Genomic DNA, 14,918 nt, shown 5'->3' with positions numbered 1-14,918 from the left:
GAGGTAGACTGAAAGCTGTAGCATTCAAGATACAGTAAATACACGTAGTTTTCAATAGGAGATATCTGCTGGAAAAAAAACACTACCAAAGTCTGGTAACGATGACATCAGAAACATTAAGGCTTAGGGACAGAATAAATTCAACTTCAAGCACCGATTTAGTATATATTTAAAAAAATAAGACCAACAGGAAGATAAAAGAGTATCACTTATATCACATTACAAATGCATCCTAAAAAATAGTCTCCAAGTCGTACCTTAACTTGCTTTTCCTTCTTTTTCCGTACATCTTCCCATTCATTCACAATCCTCCCCCACAAGATCCAGGAGTCTTCCTCAAGATGGCTGAGATTGCTGGAAGCTGATGAACTAGATACAAGAGAAGATCCACTATTTCTTCTTGATCCATTTACTGACCGCAAGGATTTGCTATCTGTTTCCAAGAGTCTGCAAACACAGCAATACAAAAAAAAATTCAAGTTCTTCCAATCACAGGACCACATTGTTAATTGTTTGTTTACAAATTAACCCTTCCAACCTCTGCACAAAGAATGCACCCATGGGCTCAGTGCAACAGTTTTTCCCAATACCTATTTGCACTGAATTTGAAACGAAGAACTGGTCAACATTAGTGTTTCTTCTTGGGATCTCAAGTCATTCTGCAGAGAAAAACCAGCTCCCATTGCAGCCTTTTAAGAAACAGGTAAGTATCACATCATGTACCAACAACACATTAAAATATTTTAATACAAGTGGTTTGGGTCTCGTGAACTAGATCTTAACAAATAAAGGTATCAAATTAGAGAAAGCACAGAAGCATTGCAAATCTAGTGCTCTTTTACACATCCATCAGCTGGAGATTAATAGGCCTACAGGGAAGATACATAAAGTTTCTTTTGAGGTGTAACTGCTAGCAACAGGGTTTGGACTTCACCAACAAAAACCCCATAGCTCTTGTGCATCAAGCTGACAAAGAGAACAGAACAAAGTTAAACATTCCCAATGATTGCATCAAATGTCAAAGTATTGCAAAAGAGACAGTAATCTTAAAGAAAAGAAAAAAAATAGCCTGATTACACTTTTTTTTAATTGACAGTGCACTGAATAATTAAAACACAGAGCAATTTTAAAACACCTGACATTTGATGGCAACTATTCACAAATCAACATAGTGTTTGGTAAACACATGGGAGAAATCGCAGACGTAAAGAACGAAGACCAGGCAACAACAAAAGTGGTTCATACAGCTAATGAGTGTGTAATTAAAGCCCTGAGTTCTGATTAAGATCTTCTGGGGCTATTAGGAAGCAAGGCACACATACAGATGGGCCAAGCACTGGACAGGCCGCCCAAGAGACCTCCCTGTGAGCTGGTTACTGTGGCTATTGATCTCGCAAAGGCTGGGACTCTGGGCAAACACGCGTGCTTGGTTTGTCCTCAGCCAACACCGAGCCCCACAAGTACGGGAAGGGTTCTTAGACCACACAACAGGTGAGAGCATGAACTCAGACTACCTGGAAAATATGCTTTGCTATATCAGGAGTTTCATTTGTGCTTCCCAACATCTGTAAATCAGAGGGATCCTGCTGAATGATTTCTCCATACAAAATTTCCCCCCACTTCAGCAAGGTCAGGCTAGGCTTTAGAGATTTCATAAACCATAACCTGGGTTATACTGTACCTGCAGTTGTACACATCTCGGCATATCTACAATTCTTAAGCTCTCTGCTGTCACAGAGATATTTATACCAGCTTTCCCTAAACACAGCTTTCACCTACTGGTGTTTATGGAATTTAGGGAAAAAAAAAAGGTAATTCAGTTCATGAAGACAATAAGTACAGTCTCTGCAGGAATATTTTGCCTGGGGAAGCATTAAGTGGTAGTGCCTTAGGAAAAAAAAAAAAAGAAAAATCAACCTTTTTCAAGACCAACTTCAATTCAGTCCATATTGAGGAAATGCAGTAAATTTCACTTTGAAGAAAAAATAAAAAATACATTTTTAACGTTTAGAAACCTGGCCGATACTGATCCATATCAAAAATTCAGCTTGGAACTCCTTCCCTCAATCTGACAGTGCCTGAGGATCTATTCAAAGTAATCAGAGGAGAAACTAGCACAGAAGAAACATTACAATTATAAAAACAAGGTTCTAACAATTCACTGTCAGTTTTCAAAGCTTTCCACAGAAGTTATGCTAAGTTTCTGTAATTTGACCTTACCTGGAGAAACTCATTGTCCTTAGATTTGAAAACGGGAAGTTCTTTTTACAGCAAGTAGCGAGTTCTGTGGCATTTAGTCACCATTTTCTTTCACCTAAAACTTTGTAAATTATTTACTAACCCCAAACAGCTCCACCAGGACTCTGGACTGAGCTGCCTCATTGTTCTGAGGGGACGTTCAGTACAATTGGATTACAGAATGCTGCAAGACATAACTGATACAATTTGAGTTCTTACCATTCTTAGCTGTTTAACCAGTTCATATTCCCCTTATTGACATAAAAGCCAGCAATGAAAAGGAAACCTTTAAAAATGTCCATCACCAGCAATTTTTCCAGCAAGCCAAAACAAGAATAGCTCCCTGTGTTCTGAGTACAATTCATTGTCAACAAAGTGCCACTGTGCTAAAAATGCAGATTCAAACAGTTCTGAAACTACAGGGCACCCAGCATAAGAGCAGCATTAAATTTCGGTAATTAAAGTGTAGTATCTCAGGAGAAGAGGTAAACTGAAAGGATAGCCCCTAATTAGAATTCACACAGAAAACTATTGTGGGATTGAAAACCAGCTCTGGCTAAATTACATAAAACTAGACAAGATTTGCTAGCTTATTTACTAGGTGAAGAAAGTTGACTTAAAAAAGAAAGGCTAGCAAGCCCAAGCTCACATTCCTCTTTCAAAGAGCAAACTAGTAACCGTGGGGTTTAAATAAATTACTCTAGATGTAAAGACATCACACTGTAACACAGACACAGAGTCCAAAGAACAGATTATTAATGCTTTCCAAGTAAAAGTTAGTCACTGCATCATGAACAAAGCTGAATGCAGATTAAATGCAAAATAGCTTTCTTAAAAGCACTCCGAGTCATTTTTTTCTTCTTTTGATAAATTTTGATCTGCTACTAGCACAGCATAAGGTACACAGGGCTCATCTTCAAAGCAGAGACAATCCTGTAAACCACAAGGAAAGGAGGACGAGGTGTTTCTAGAAGCTGCTTCCATTCTCAGTCAAGAACTAGACAGATTATAACAAATTCCCTGTAAACTGCATTGCTGTTAGGCTGTAGAATACATACATGAGAGAAGATGGGCCAGGTGACGCCAGTGCATCAGCCCCTTCCCCTTCTGGTTACTCTTTTCCTCTACTAAAAGTTACTGCCCTTGTAACTGAATCAGCAGAGTAGAAAACCCAAGTAACGCAGCAGTCCCAGTGCAAAGTCCAGCACGCCAGCAGAAGCTGTAACAGAAACTGGTTTGAGCTAAATTGTCCAACTTTGCCCTTCCCTGCAGCACAAGGGAGAGCAATCCCCAGGAGGTGCCACAGCCTCACAGCTCTCTGCTAAGGCTAAAGCCTATCTGGAGCTCCAGTTCTCCTTTACAGTCAGTCTCTCATGAGCTACTGAAACATACGTGTCAAATATAACCACGTTTTGCAAGAGGCCAGCTGACTTAGAAATCCTGCCTCAAGAGCACAAGGAAGTATGGCTTCTGGAAATTACACAGCGAAATTTCATCTCTTGGTGACATTGCCAATCTGCAATCACTGCACACATCAGGAGCAAGTGATCCAACACAGATTCATCTTAAAATGCAGATAGTTCAGATATACACAGCCATGGGAAGGTGGTCAAGAACACAGTTCTTTACTATACAGAAACAAAAAAAAAAAAAAAAAAAAACCAGGATGAACAGAAAAGACCGATTAGACATTTAGTTTTCATTAAATTAAGACATTATGCATCTGCCACCATAGGCATAACAGCAGGATGGATGCATCTTTTACTTCCTGCAAATAAAGTTGGTTAAACACTGTCCTGTCTCTAAACAGAATAGTCTATGCAGTGGAAAGCAAGAACTGGGTAAAAGTGGAAAAAATGGAATTCTGACATCTTTGGCATTTCAAAAAGCTAACAGAAATTACCAGTTTGAACTAAGAAGGTGAAAAGGTTATATGACAGTTTCATCCCAGAGACAGTCTATTTTAAATTAGATACTGAAAACCATATGGCTCCAGTGCAAATTCTTCAGATCAGAGGCAGCTGCAAACGCCCCTGTAAAACCAGGATAGAAAGACACAATTTAGAGTTCCACAAAAAAAAGAAATTGTAAAACCATAATGGAAGAACGCAAGTTCTTAAACCTTGAGGCCTTGAAGCTGAATTGTTATGCCGCGAAGTTTTACCTAACACCCTTTAACAGCCTCTACACCAAAACTGCAATGAACTCATTTCAGCTTTGTTACTATACCAAAGAGACCAAGAAGGTTTCCATTCACCTGTTCTGCTCCTCGAGTTTAGCAAGCAATTCTAAGTCGTCCGGGCTCAGCTGTGTGGGTGAGGACGGCGAGAGCGCGGGTGTGGAGAGCGTGGTGGAGGAGGATGTAGTGTGCAGAGAGGCAGACGGACTGGCCACCTGACTGGCCATCTGACTGACCGTGTGCGACACCGTGTTCTTCACCCATGAGAGAGTTGAGCTCAGCTTCCCTGCAACCTTCTCTGTCGCCACCTGCGATGACAAAGAGAAGAGGAGACAACAGTTCTTGGTTTAGAACAGTTTTTCTTCCAGTAAGCCTGCTGTCACTGATGAGAGAAAAAACCACACCATATGCATGGAGGGACACCGTTTATTTCTCCAGAACACCAAGAACTGCAAGAAGCAACACAAGCACCAACAGCAACATGATATTATAGAAAAGCCAACATACAAGTATGCTGCTTATCCACAGTGAAAGACTTAACTCCTCAGGTATACTCACAGAGCTCACTTCTGCAGTACCGAAATGTCATTGGATCCAGGATCAGACTTCCCAGTACAAAAATAAATAGAAATAAAAGCTGGGGAATCTGCAGATCCAGGAATGTGGGGGTTAGCTGAGGCCAATCACAATCCATGCTACCTCCTGACCAGTGTTCTAGGGTAACACAGCCCAATAGATTCACTGATTGTTGGGGAAGAAAAGAGAGCAGCCCTCAGAGGTAATTTCTAAGGAACCCCTCACTAAAGCTTCCTTTGATTTAAGAGGCTTTGACCTGCAGTGACTCAGAGTTCAATTCTGCTCTGTCCCAACATATGCCCAATCTGGATGCACCTTAAAGGAAAGGGCAGCTGCCCCGCAAAAGGTTAAAACTTTCCAAAACCAAGGCTGAAGAGGAACTTCCTTTGAAGTGGGACTGCTGGCAGCTATTTATTTCGACCTCTGCTGACTTCCTCAAAACACTGAATTGCTCAGTGGTTGCCACAAACAATTCTGCAGTACAGCCTGCACAATAATCACTAAGGCACTAAAGACATTGAACGGCAGGAAAAAAACCCTTGAGATCCTCTACCAGAATCTAACTAAAGCAGAATTTCAACTGGAAAAACTAATTCCACCTGAGCACACTGTGCACCTCTCTGAAGCACAGTATATAGACTCAGTGACTGGTTGCTAAAGCAGAAGCTTGTATTTAGATACAATGCTACAACAAAATTTTTTGTGAACCTAATCCAGCAGAATTGTATTTTCACACCATACTGAAAGGCATGACACACTGAACGCCTTCAGAAAAAAAGAGGAACACTGCAAATCAAACACCAAACAGTGGTACTCCTCTCCCCACTCCTCTCCTAGAGGGCTGCCAAGAGGTTTACCATTTCCATACAGAATCACAGAATCACAGAATAACGAGGTTGGAAAAGACCCACAGGATCATCGAATCCAACCATTCCTATCAACCACTAAACCATGTCCCTCAGCACCTCATCCACCTGTCTTTTAAAGACCTCCAAGGATGGCTTAACATTCATTCTGGAAACACCAACAGCTTTTGCTAGAACTCTTCAGAAGCAGGGTTACAAAACACAGGTGGGAGATAAGCATCCAAAAGGTTCCAGATGGTTCTCACATCACCACGGGACAGGAAAACACAGGTACATCAATGTTTTAAGCAAAACTACCCACCATATGATCTTATAAAGATAATCTCTGAAAAATTACCTCCAAATCCTAGCATTTGATGCCATCTTTTATGCAAGAAAGGAATAAAAATTGTTGGAGGTTTCAAAACCTTAAGTGTAATACATGCATTAATATTTCACTCAGTCAATATCCTCTATTCTCTATTGCAGGAAAAGGATAAATTATTGCTGTTTCACTTTGAATAAAATAACATCATTATAAAAGTAACTCATACATCTCACTTCAGGCTGATCATTTTCCCAAAGGCTTTAAGCTGCCTAACACGTTTCCACCAGCATTTAACGACACAGCACAAGACTGCCATGCTCAGTATGTTTTACTAGTCTCCCCTTCTAAGAATCTGTCATATAAATATTTTGAGTAACACCCTATGTGACAGAAACAGGAAGAGAAAAGCCCACCATGAATTTTTGCCTCCTTAGAAAGCAAAGTAACCAGGAAGACTTAAGGTGAGAAAGTTAATCCAGGCTGAGTCTGACTTACACATTACGAGGTTCATACTGCATGCTAAGAGAGCTGAAGCTTATCAAGAATCTTCATTCTTTCATTCATTCACCAACACATCAGTAGGCATTAAAAAATAATGCAAAGGTTTGTAGAAACCAATTCTGTGAAGAATATTGAGAAAAGGTATGGTGAAGAAAACCATGCAAGACAGCAGTGAAACCAGAACAATGTGTCTGACAACACTACCGATGCTCAAAGCAGCTCAGAGGCTCATTAGAATGTATTCACAGAATTAGTATCCCCAAAAAATCCCTAGTCTGCTATCTAGAAGCATGCAGGAATACATACAGCAAGTAAAGCCACAGCTGCAACAAGCAAATGTTTGCAGGTCAAAAGGCTGGCAGTGGAGTTTGTACCAAAAACATATGGAAACTTTGTCTGGGAAAACAGCTACAGCAGTCACCAGGGCCAAGCTGAAGCAGGAAAACAAATCTGATGTAATAGCTACCTTATCAAGCCTACATCCCTTCTGACAGGCTTTTCCAGGGAGTCCTAAACACCTAAAACCAGCTCTCACTGTACCAGTGAAGACTCCTGGACACAAAGGCACTTGGCTATCAATCCACTAAACTGAAGAGGACAGAGCAGCAGGATTTTCATAGTTTATCATTTCACCCGTGTTAATCTCAAAAATTATATTCAGGGACAGAAGACATCATAAAGTTATTTTTAGACAAGTGACTTCAGACCTTCCAGAAAACAGGCTGCTGCAATTCGAAAATGAGAAAACCTTTCTGGGACCAACACACCAGTGTTCCTTTCCACACAGACGGTGCCCATTCACTTGTCCTTCAAACTCTTTACCTCTCCCTTAACAAAGAACGAAAACCTCTGCTACCTGGCATAAGCCATTTAACTCTGTGCACCCTGTTCCACCCAAGAGGGCAGCTGGACCTGCCTGTCACGGAACCACAGACCACTGCTGCTTCCCACCCCTCTGCTGACAATCCCCACAATAAGAAATCTGCGTCCCACTATCAAGACAGCACATACACACAGTGCAGAAGTGAATCCTACAGACTCCCACTGCTATGAGGACACACACACAGAGATAAATCCTACCGAGTCCCAAGAGACACATACCTCTCTCCCCTGACAGCACAACAGCAAGGGACAAAGTTTTCACTCCAGCCCCTTCAGAGAAAGTGGGCCTCAATTAAAAAAACAAAGACCTATCAATTTGTTGAAGTGAGTCCTCCTGTCTTTAGTCATACCGGTGCAGATAAATTCAGCATGAATGATGGATGATACCTTCGCTGGGCATCAGCAACTGCAGGTAACACAGGGAAACCTGTACGAGCATTTGGTTCAACACCTCCCTGGTTCAGAAATGCGATTTTGCTTAACACAGCATTCTAGAAAGACTCAAGAAAGTCAGCATCGTTAAACCTTTAATCTTTTCTTATTTTTGGACATTCTCCTCAAGGCTCTCCTAAACAAATATTCCTTTTACAAGCTGGTTATTATTTAACCGGTGACATTTCTGCAGGTCTGCAGCAGCGTCTCCCTGCTGGCTACCACAATGATGCTATGCACTGCTTCCCTTTGCTACTCATCTTTGTGGAGAAGCAATCATCATCACATGCTCAGCTGTCTGTCACAGAGAGAACTGGCTTCGTTTTTCTTCCCAGTGTTTTTCAGATGCTGAAATTCAAGTTACATTTGAAGAGTATCAAAGGTAACCTCCATTCTCTGGGAAGCCTGCCAAATCATTGGGAGCACCATCAGGGTGATCAAGCCGTTATTACTTATTATTAACGTGATCAAATCCAGAGTCACTCCATTTCAAAAACGCACCTTTTCCCCAGAGGGGTCTTGCTCCAGAACCTGCCCAATAATCAGACTGTGAGCACAAATGCTTCTCCTGGCCTGCTCCTGGGGACACCAACCCTTCCCACTGCTGACAGCCAGCTCTGGAGACGGGCAGGCAGGGGTACGACTTGTACACCCTCCGCAGGACACAGGGAACCGAGCCACATCATCCACCTCCTCACCAGGTATCTGCATCCAGGCTCCAAGACACAGTGCTACACTCCTCCCAGTCTGCCAGCAGACCAAGAGCACAAGACATCATCCACATCTGCCTGCCTCAGATCATGCAGATACTTAAATAAGAGTGTGAATTTTGAATTTGAAAACACTGATCTTTAAAAAGATGCAGGGTACAAGATTCCACTAGCAAAACCTTCCTACTCTCCTGCAGTTTCCAGTGAGCAAAACAGAAATATCGGCAATTCTCACCCACCTGGTCAGGCATCAGGCGCGACACAGACCTGCCTGCTACGTACTTCAAGCTACTGCAGAGATGGTAAGTGTTTATACTGAGATCATACACAGATATATGTGATATGCGGTTCATATTTGCCCACTGAAATACACAAAATTCAGTATCAACTTTATGTTCAGTATCTTTATTTAGCTGGTGATTACAGTGCTTTACGACCAAGAGGAAGTACAAAGCCATGTTTAGATTTGCCAGTTACTCAAAGGCTGCAGTGGAGCAGCATGTGAAGTACTGTGACCGTGGCTGACTGAAGGCAGACCACAGCCTCCCACATTACATACAATTACATAAATCTCTTTCCCTGAGAACCCCAAGGTATTGTGCAGCACCTCACAGTAACCCCAGAAGTGCCACCACCCCATATTTGTGCACTCGCCAGACAGATAGTATTTTTTTTTATAAAAAAGCATATTTAGATTTCTTTAAAAAAACCCTATTCCACTGTACACACCAAATTACCTCAATACCTCCATTGTGCATTTCACTGAGGGAAAACTGTATTGAAGTTACAGGTACCTTGATTACCCAAAATACTGTCTCAACTATTCTGTCATATGACAAAATAAAAATAACTGCAAGGCTTACACAAACACCAGTGTATGTGTGTGTATACATATACGTACATGCTCTCTGTTTTCTCTTCCAGAAAAGAGGAAGAGATGGGAACTTCCAGCATATAGGAAGCAATCCTTGCACTATTCTACAAACAAAAAGAAGTTTCACATAATTGGGGCTGAAATGGTACGCACAGTTTTCAAGCCAGTTATATAGCATTCCATGGGCCCAGCCTCCTGCCTGCTCAAAAAGCGTTAATAGCAGTCTAACAGCTGAAGAATAAATTAAACTGACTCAGCCAACGACACATTCAGGAGAGGTAGCTGGTGAATCAGCCTGTTATCATGCTACCCGACAAGCTAAAATCCTAATTTAGGGCTCAAACATGGCTTCACTATAAGCTCCATCTCTATTTTACACTACAGATTCACAGAAGTGGATTTTGGTGCAGTCTGAGTAAAGAGTCCTGATTAACTCTCCTATTCCTGATTTTTCTTGAAACATCTCCTAATGACAGTAAGCAATATCACTGCTAGCATTCACCAGCTTCCATTTCGCTGGATATTCGCTTGCTCTCCAAGTCCTTCTGATACACACAATAAAGCAGCCTAACATTTTACACTGTGTAAATCATAAGTTAGCAGAAAACTTTCTGTAGTATCATTTAGTAAATACACATTCTTTTAAAAATCACCTTCAGACTTGAATGTGTCTGGGCTTTGATGACCCCAAAACATCTGACAGAAGAAACTTGAAGCTGCAGGTTCCACAGACAACACAACGTCCTAATCCATGAGGTGTTTTAAGGAGACACTTCGATAGACATGTAGTGATCCACTACAGGCTGAAAACATTGCTCAAAATCACATGAATAAGATTTCAATCGCTGACCAAGCTGCACTGAATTCTCCTTATTCCCAAGAACATCTCCAGGTTTTTAAGCACCTCTGCAGTCCAGCGTGGGTTACAATCTGTTGAGCCCTGTCCCTGTATGGCAGCTGAGAAGACAGGGTGCTTCTGCATGCACCACCTCCTGTCCAACAAACAAGTTTCAAAGCTGACAAGGGGATGCAAGAACCTTCAGGAAACCAGAGAGCTTCTTTCAAGGGGAAAAGACTTAGACACAGCAGCTTTGTGCAACAGATGGCTGAGCTCCACAGGGCTGCAAGAGAAAACCCTAAAGGACAACAGCTAAAACCTTTAACAGGGAACACTCTTTGTTTCTTTGTTCTCTTAGACGTCGGTGTGGAAAACATCTCCGTATTGCAGTTCAGCCTACCAAGGCTGCCAAGGCACACACGCACTTACGCTTGAGGGACCACCCCCTCAGCGAACAGAACAGAGCAAGAATCAGATTAATCAGGTAAAATAAAGAACAACTCCCACAAAGCCAGTTTGTCTATGCACTTAGATTGGAAGAGTTTTTGCTCTTCCCTCACTGGAGGTCAAGTATCATCAGGCATTTCCAAAAAGTAACACATACTGAAGAACACACGTTTATCATTAAAGTTCCTTTCTGCAAATTTTACTTCCCCTCATTCCCTGAGGCCGAGCTTCCTTAGCACTGCACTTAGCCAGCTTCCTCCTGGAAAGGAGCCAGGACCAGCATCGCAACCACATTAGGGCAGAAAATAAACAAAAGTACGTAAATGCAGCTAACAATTACTGAAAGCCTTAGGTCCATATTTTGGAAGTGAGAAACAACTTAAGTCATGTGTTTAAATGTTCACTGATCTGTAATTAAAATCACTGTTTTTAACATACCTCTTCATTTAAAAGGTAAACAAAATTTGCCAGGAGTTACATGGGCAAGTTTAAAAAAGCCCAATTTCGGACAACATGAAGACATACCACTGCATACGTTTGTTTTGCATACTTGGCAACTCAAGTGTTTTCCAGGTGTAATTCTCCTTGTTCACAGAGATTAGATAAACTCATGTCACAATCTACAGGCTAGAACCCAAACACTCCTCTCCCATGCACCAAGTCATGCATGGTTCCCATTACAAAGAGACAGATGAAATGAGACCTCATGGAGAAACAAAGAAACATCAGCATGGCTTTATAGAATATTGTAACATCTGAAACTTCGTTAATGACTTACTGGGATTTTAAACAAATCAGGGAACAGGAGTTGATGAGAACCTGCCTTCAGGATATTACACTTTTTGCCTTTAAGTGATCAGCTAAAAGGTTAGCTTGCTATCAGTTACACTCAAACTCAAGAGACTAAAACAATTTCTAAATGACTGATTGGTAATCAGCTTTGCTTGTGAGCTACAAATGCACTGCAACCTGCAGCTGCTGACAGAGAACAAGAAATAAAGGGCATAGGTTTTAGTAGGGTAACCGATTCAGTCATTTCCACACAGGAAATTTGTCTGAGTCTTTCAGTAAATGCAGCAGACCTAAGCACAGGCGTGTACATCAACAGGCCACTCTCTAACACAACCCATGCCAACACAGAAATATTTACCTTTGCCCACTAGTTTACTCAGTATACCATGATCTGTCTTCACAAGCACTCAGAGCACAACCTGAAGCAGGCGTATTTCTGTGGTTATGAAGGATTTTCCTCTGTGCTGTAGATGCCCACGACAGTGCTCCTGCGGCCTCTGCTGAGCACGGCACTCAGGGAAACTCATTGCCCTCAGTTACTGACTACAGAAAAGAGAGACGGCTTGCCAGAGAAGTGATATATCTACTCGTCAAAGAAAATTGGTTATTTTCTGATTAGCTGACCACTGACTTTTACACTCTCATTTGGCTATAAAGGCCTGTTTTCCTCTTTCAACAAGGCCTCCTGGTGGGAACATCCAAGGGAAGTCAATGAAACACGGATGGGTTTTAGTGCCAGTTGGAACCAAGATGATGTAAAAATCCCAAGCCTGTTCTGTCATTGTCTGTGTCTTCTCATGGGATTTTAATTCACCTTTACCACTTTGTCTATAGAATGACCGATCAGAGTTCTTCCTCCAAAGGGGTGAGACAGCTCTGGACAAGTCCTACCACTAACGCATTCCAAGGGGAGAAAAAATTACACTTCTTAATAAATACTAGGGTTTAGCTCTGCTGTTTCAGAGAGCATGGAAGCTGGAATTTATATTTACTATACCCGAAAGCAGTTCACTCTTTGAACTATACATAATCAAGAAGAATATCTGAAAAATCAGAGATGTAAAACTTCTATACAATGCCACACCACATGGTGACGTGGACAGTACATGCCCAGAATGCTAGGTTTTGGCTAGATACTAGGTTTTGACACCCATTTTAAGCAATATTCAACATTTTTACCCTTCTATAACAGAAATAACAGTAAGCTCTTCTAACATCCTCTTACATGTGCACAGCTGACTTGTGGCAACAACAATACACTACTCAAAGACTGACCCCATCTTGGGGAAAAAAGTGAATTAAGAGTACACTATCAAGGCAAGCATAGGTTGCTTCAGAAAATCACACGCGCAAGGTCAGGATTTACTTTCTTTATCACTTCTTCTCTCAGACTACTAGGAGAGATTTTTCTTTTAAATTATGTATTTGACACTTCAAATGATACGTAAAACATTAAATTCTACAATGTCTCCTCCTTAAGCATTACGAAAATATTTATCTTTTCTACAAGTTAAGACAACGAACTAGGAAGAATAGGAAAATGCAAAGATAATATTAAGCATGCATCCCCCAGCTCAGCACGTCATTTCCCCTATCTCCTCTCTTCTTGTAAGGTTTGAAAGGCTTTTCTCCCACCTCTTCCTCTCCAGGAACCCCATTCCAACCATTTTGCTTTCCAACCATCTCCTGCTCGCTTTCTTAAAAGCGATCAGAGGAGCCCACAGAAGACAAACATCTGGAGAGCAATGAAAAGCAAAACAAACCCAAAACAAAAAACCGAGGCACCAAGCTGTAGCTCAGGAAGTTGCTGAGCCTCAGCCCGTGGGAGGCTGGGAAGAGATACAGGGAGGGAGGAGGGAGGGCTGTTCCCTCGAATCTTTCTTCTCCCCACATCTGCTCCCTGAGAGGCACCTCTGGGCGGGCTGCCCGGCTCCCCTGTATCCAATTCAGGCAATGCTGATTCATAACACCGACTGCTTTCCTCCCGAGCGTGCCCCTCGGCCACCAGCCGGCTCCATTTCCTCTCCAGAGCGTTAACAGAAACATTGATACATCTATATATTTCAAAATAAGCCTTAAATTCTTGTAAGTGTAAATACAGAGCTGTACAAGCGCAATCAAAGCAGAAAGCACACGCCGCAAGGAGGGCAGAGAAATAAACAGGCGCATTTATGCAAACCACTTCTTAATACTGGGTACCAGGAAAACAAAATAAGATCTCTTTAGGTATAGGAAGCAGAGCAAATGTACAAAAGAAACTAAAATTGGAGAAGTTTTGAATTTTTTGACAAATACTTTTGGAGACAAGTAGAACATGGAACGCTAACAGCCCTCTGTGCGAACCTGCCTCCTTTCAACATCTCTTTTAAGTGATCTTTGAAAAACAAACCAAAATGGCACGCCAGCTCCTCGGTTTGCTGTAGAACCGCTCCGTTAGCGAGACTCGAAGCCGCAGGACCGGGGGAGGGTTCGGGTGGGAAGGCGCCGCCGCCCGCTCAGGGCTCCAGCCCCCCGCCCCGCGGCTGCGCCAGGGCCCGAGGGGGACGGGGGGACAGGGTCTGGGGGGAAGGGAGAACAGGGGGGGCGACGCGGAGGGAAGATGGGGGAGGCTGGAGGGGAGATGTGGAGGGGGGAGACTAGGGGGCAGGTTGGGGTGGGGGGATCTGTTAAGCGTGGGTTTGGAGAGGGAGGATTCGGGGGGAGGTCGGTCTGGAGGGGGGACTGAGGGGGACCTTGAAACGGGAGGGGGACTTTGGCGCGGGAGGATTCGGGGGGTGGATTGAGGGGGAGAATTCGCGTGTCCCGAGGTGCCCGGGCCGCCCCCCGCCCCCCGGCTCACCTTGGCGGCGCTGCCCGCGGCGGGGGCGTGCGGGCATCGGCGGCGCCGGCCCCGACACCGGCCCCGTTACCGGCCCGGACACCGGCCCCGCGCCGCCGCCGCCACGTCCCTGCGCGCAGGCGCAGCGAGAGCCGGGGGGGCAGCGCGGGGGGGCAGGACCGGGGACCGGGGGGCAGGACCGGCTCCAGGATCCCCGGTTCCACCCGCGGGGTCGGTGCGGTCGCTCCCAAGCGCCCTGACACCCGATCTCGAGTTGCAGGCTGCAAGGCCCCCGGTGACCTGCGGCGTCCCCCGTGTGCCCGGGGCCGCTCCGAGGGCGCTGTTGTGGGGTCCCCGGGCTGCGTGCCGAGGAACCAGGGAATGGTTTGGGGTGGAAGGGATCTTAACGATCATCCAGTTCCAACCCCCCGGATCAGGCTGCCGAGGCCCATCCAGCC

At 43.6% G+C, this 14,918-nt stretch overlaps 1 protein-coding gene across 4 annotated transcripts in view; it reads right to left on the bottom strand.

The window, feature by feature from the left end:
• EVI5 (ecotropic viral integration site 5) overlaps positions 1–14,624 on the bottom strand; it is a 70,954-nt gene extending 56,330 nt beyond the window's left edge. For 3 of the 4 annotated variants that reach the window (XM_069862750.1, XM_069862752.1, XM_069862753.1), the window contains exons 1-3: positions 14,482–14,624; positions 4,496–4,725; positions 258–447 (exon numbers count right to left, since the gene is read on the bottom strand). In XM_069862750.1, the coding sequence (XP_069718851.1) occupies positions 258–447; positions 4,496–4,644 (339 nt within the window). In that variant the 5' untranslated portion in view covers positions 4,645–4,725; positions 14,482–14,624. Of the gene's footprint in view, positions 1–257; positions 448–2,220; positions 2,345–4,495; positions 4,726–14,481 lie in introns of those variants that run through there. The other variant, XM_069862751.1, reaches the window with a different exon arrangement.
• Positions 14,625–14,918: the final 294 nt, after the last annotated feature.

This window comes from Phaenicophaeus curvirostris, chromosome 8 (genome assembly GCF_032191515.1).
Source record: "Phaenicophaeus curvirostris isolate KB17595 chromosome 8, BPBGC_Pcur_1.0, whole genome shotgun sequence".
Lineage (NCBI taxonomy): Eukaryota > Metazoa > Chordata > Aves > Cuculiformes > Cuculidae > Phaenicophaeus > Phaenicophaeus curvirostris.
The sequence above is the reverse complement of the archived record's forward strand: the minus strand, read 5'-3'. Positions and strand labels throughout refer to the sequence as shown.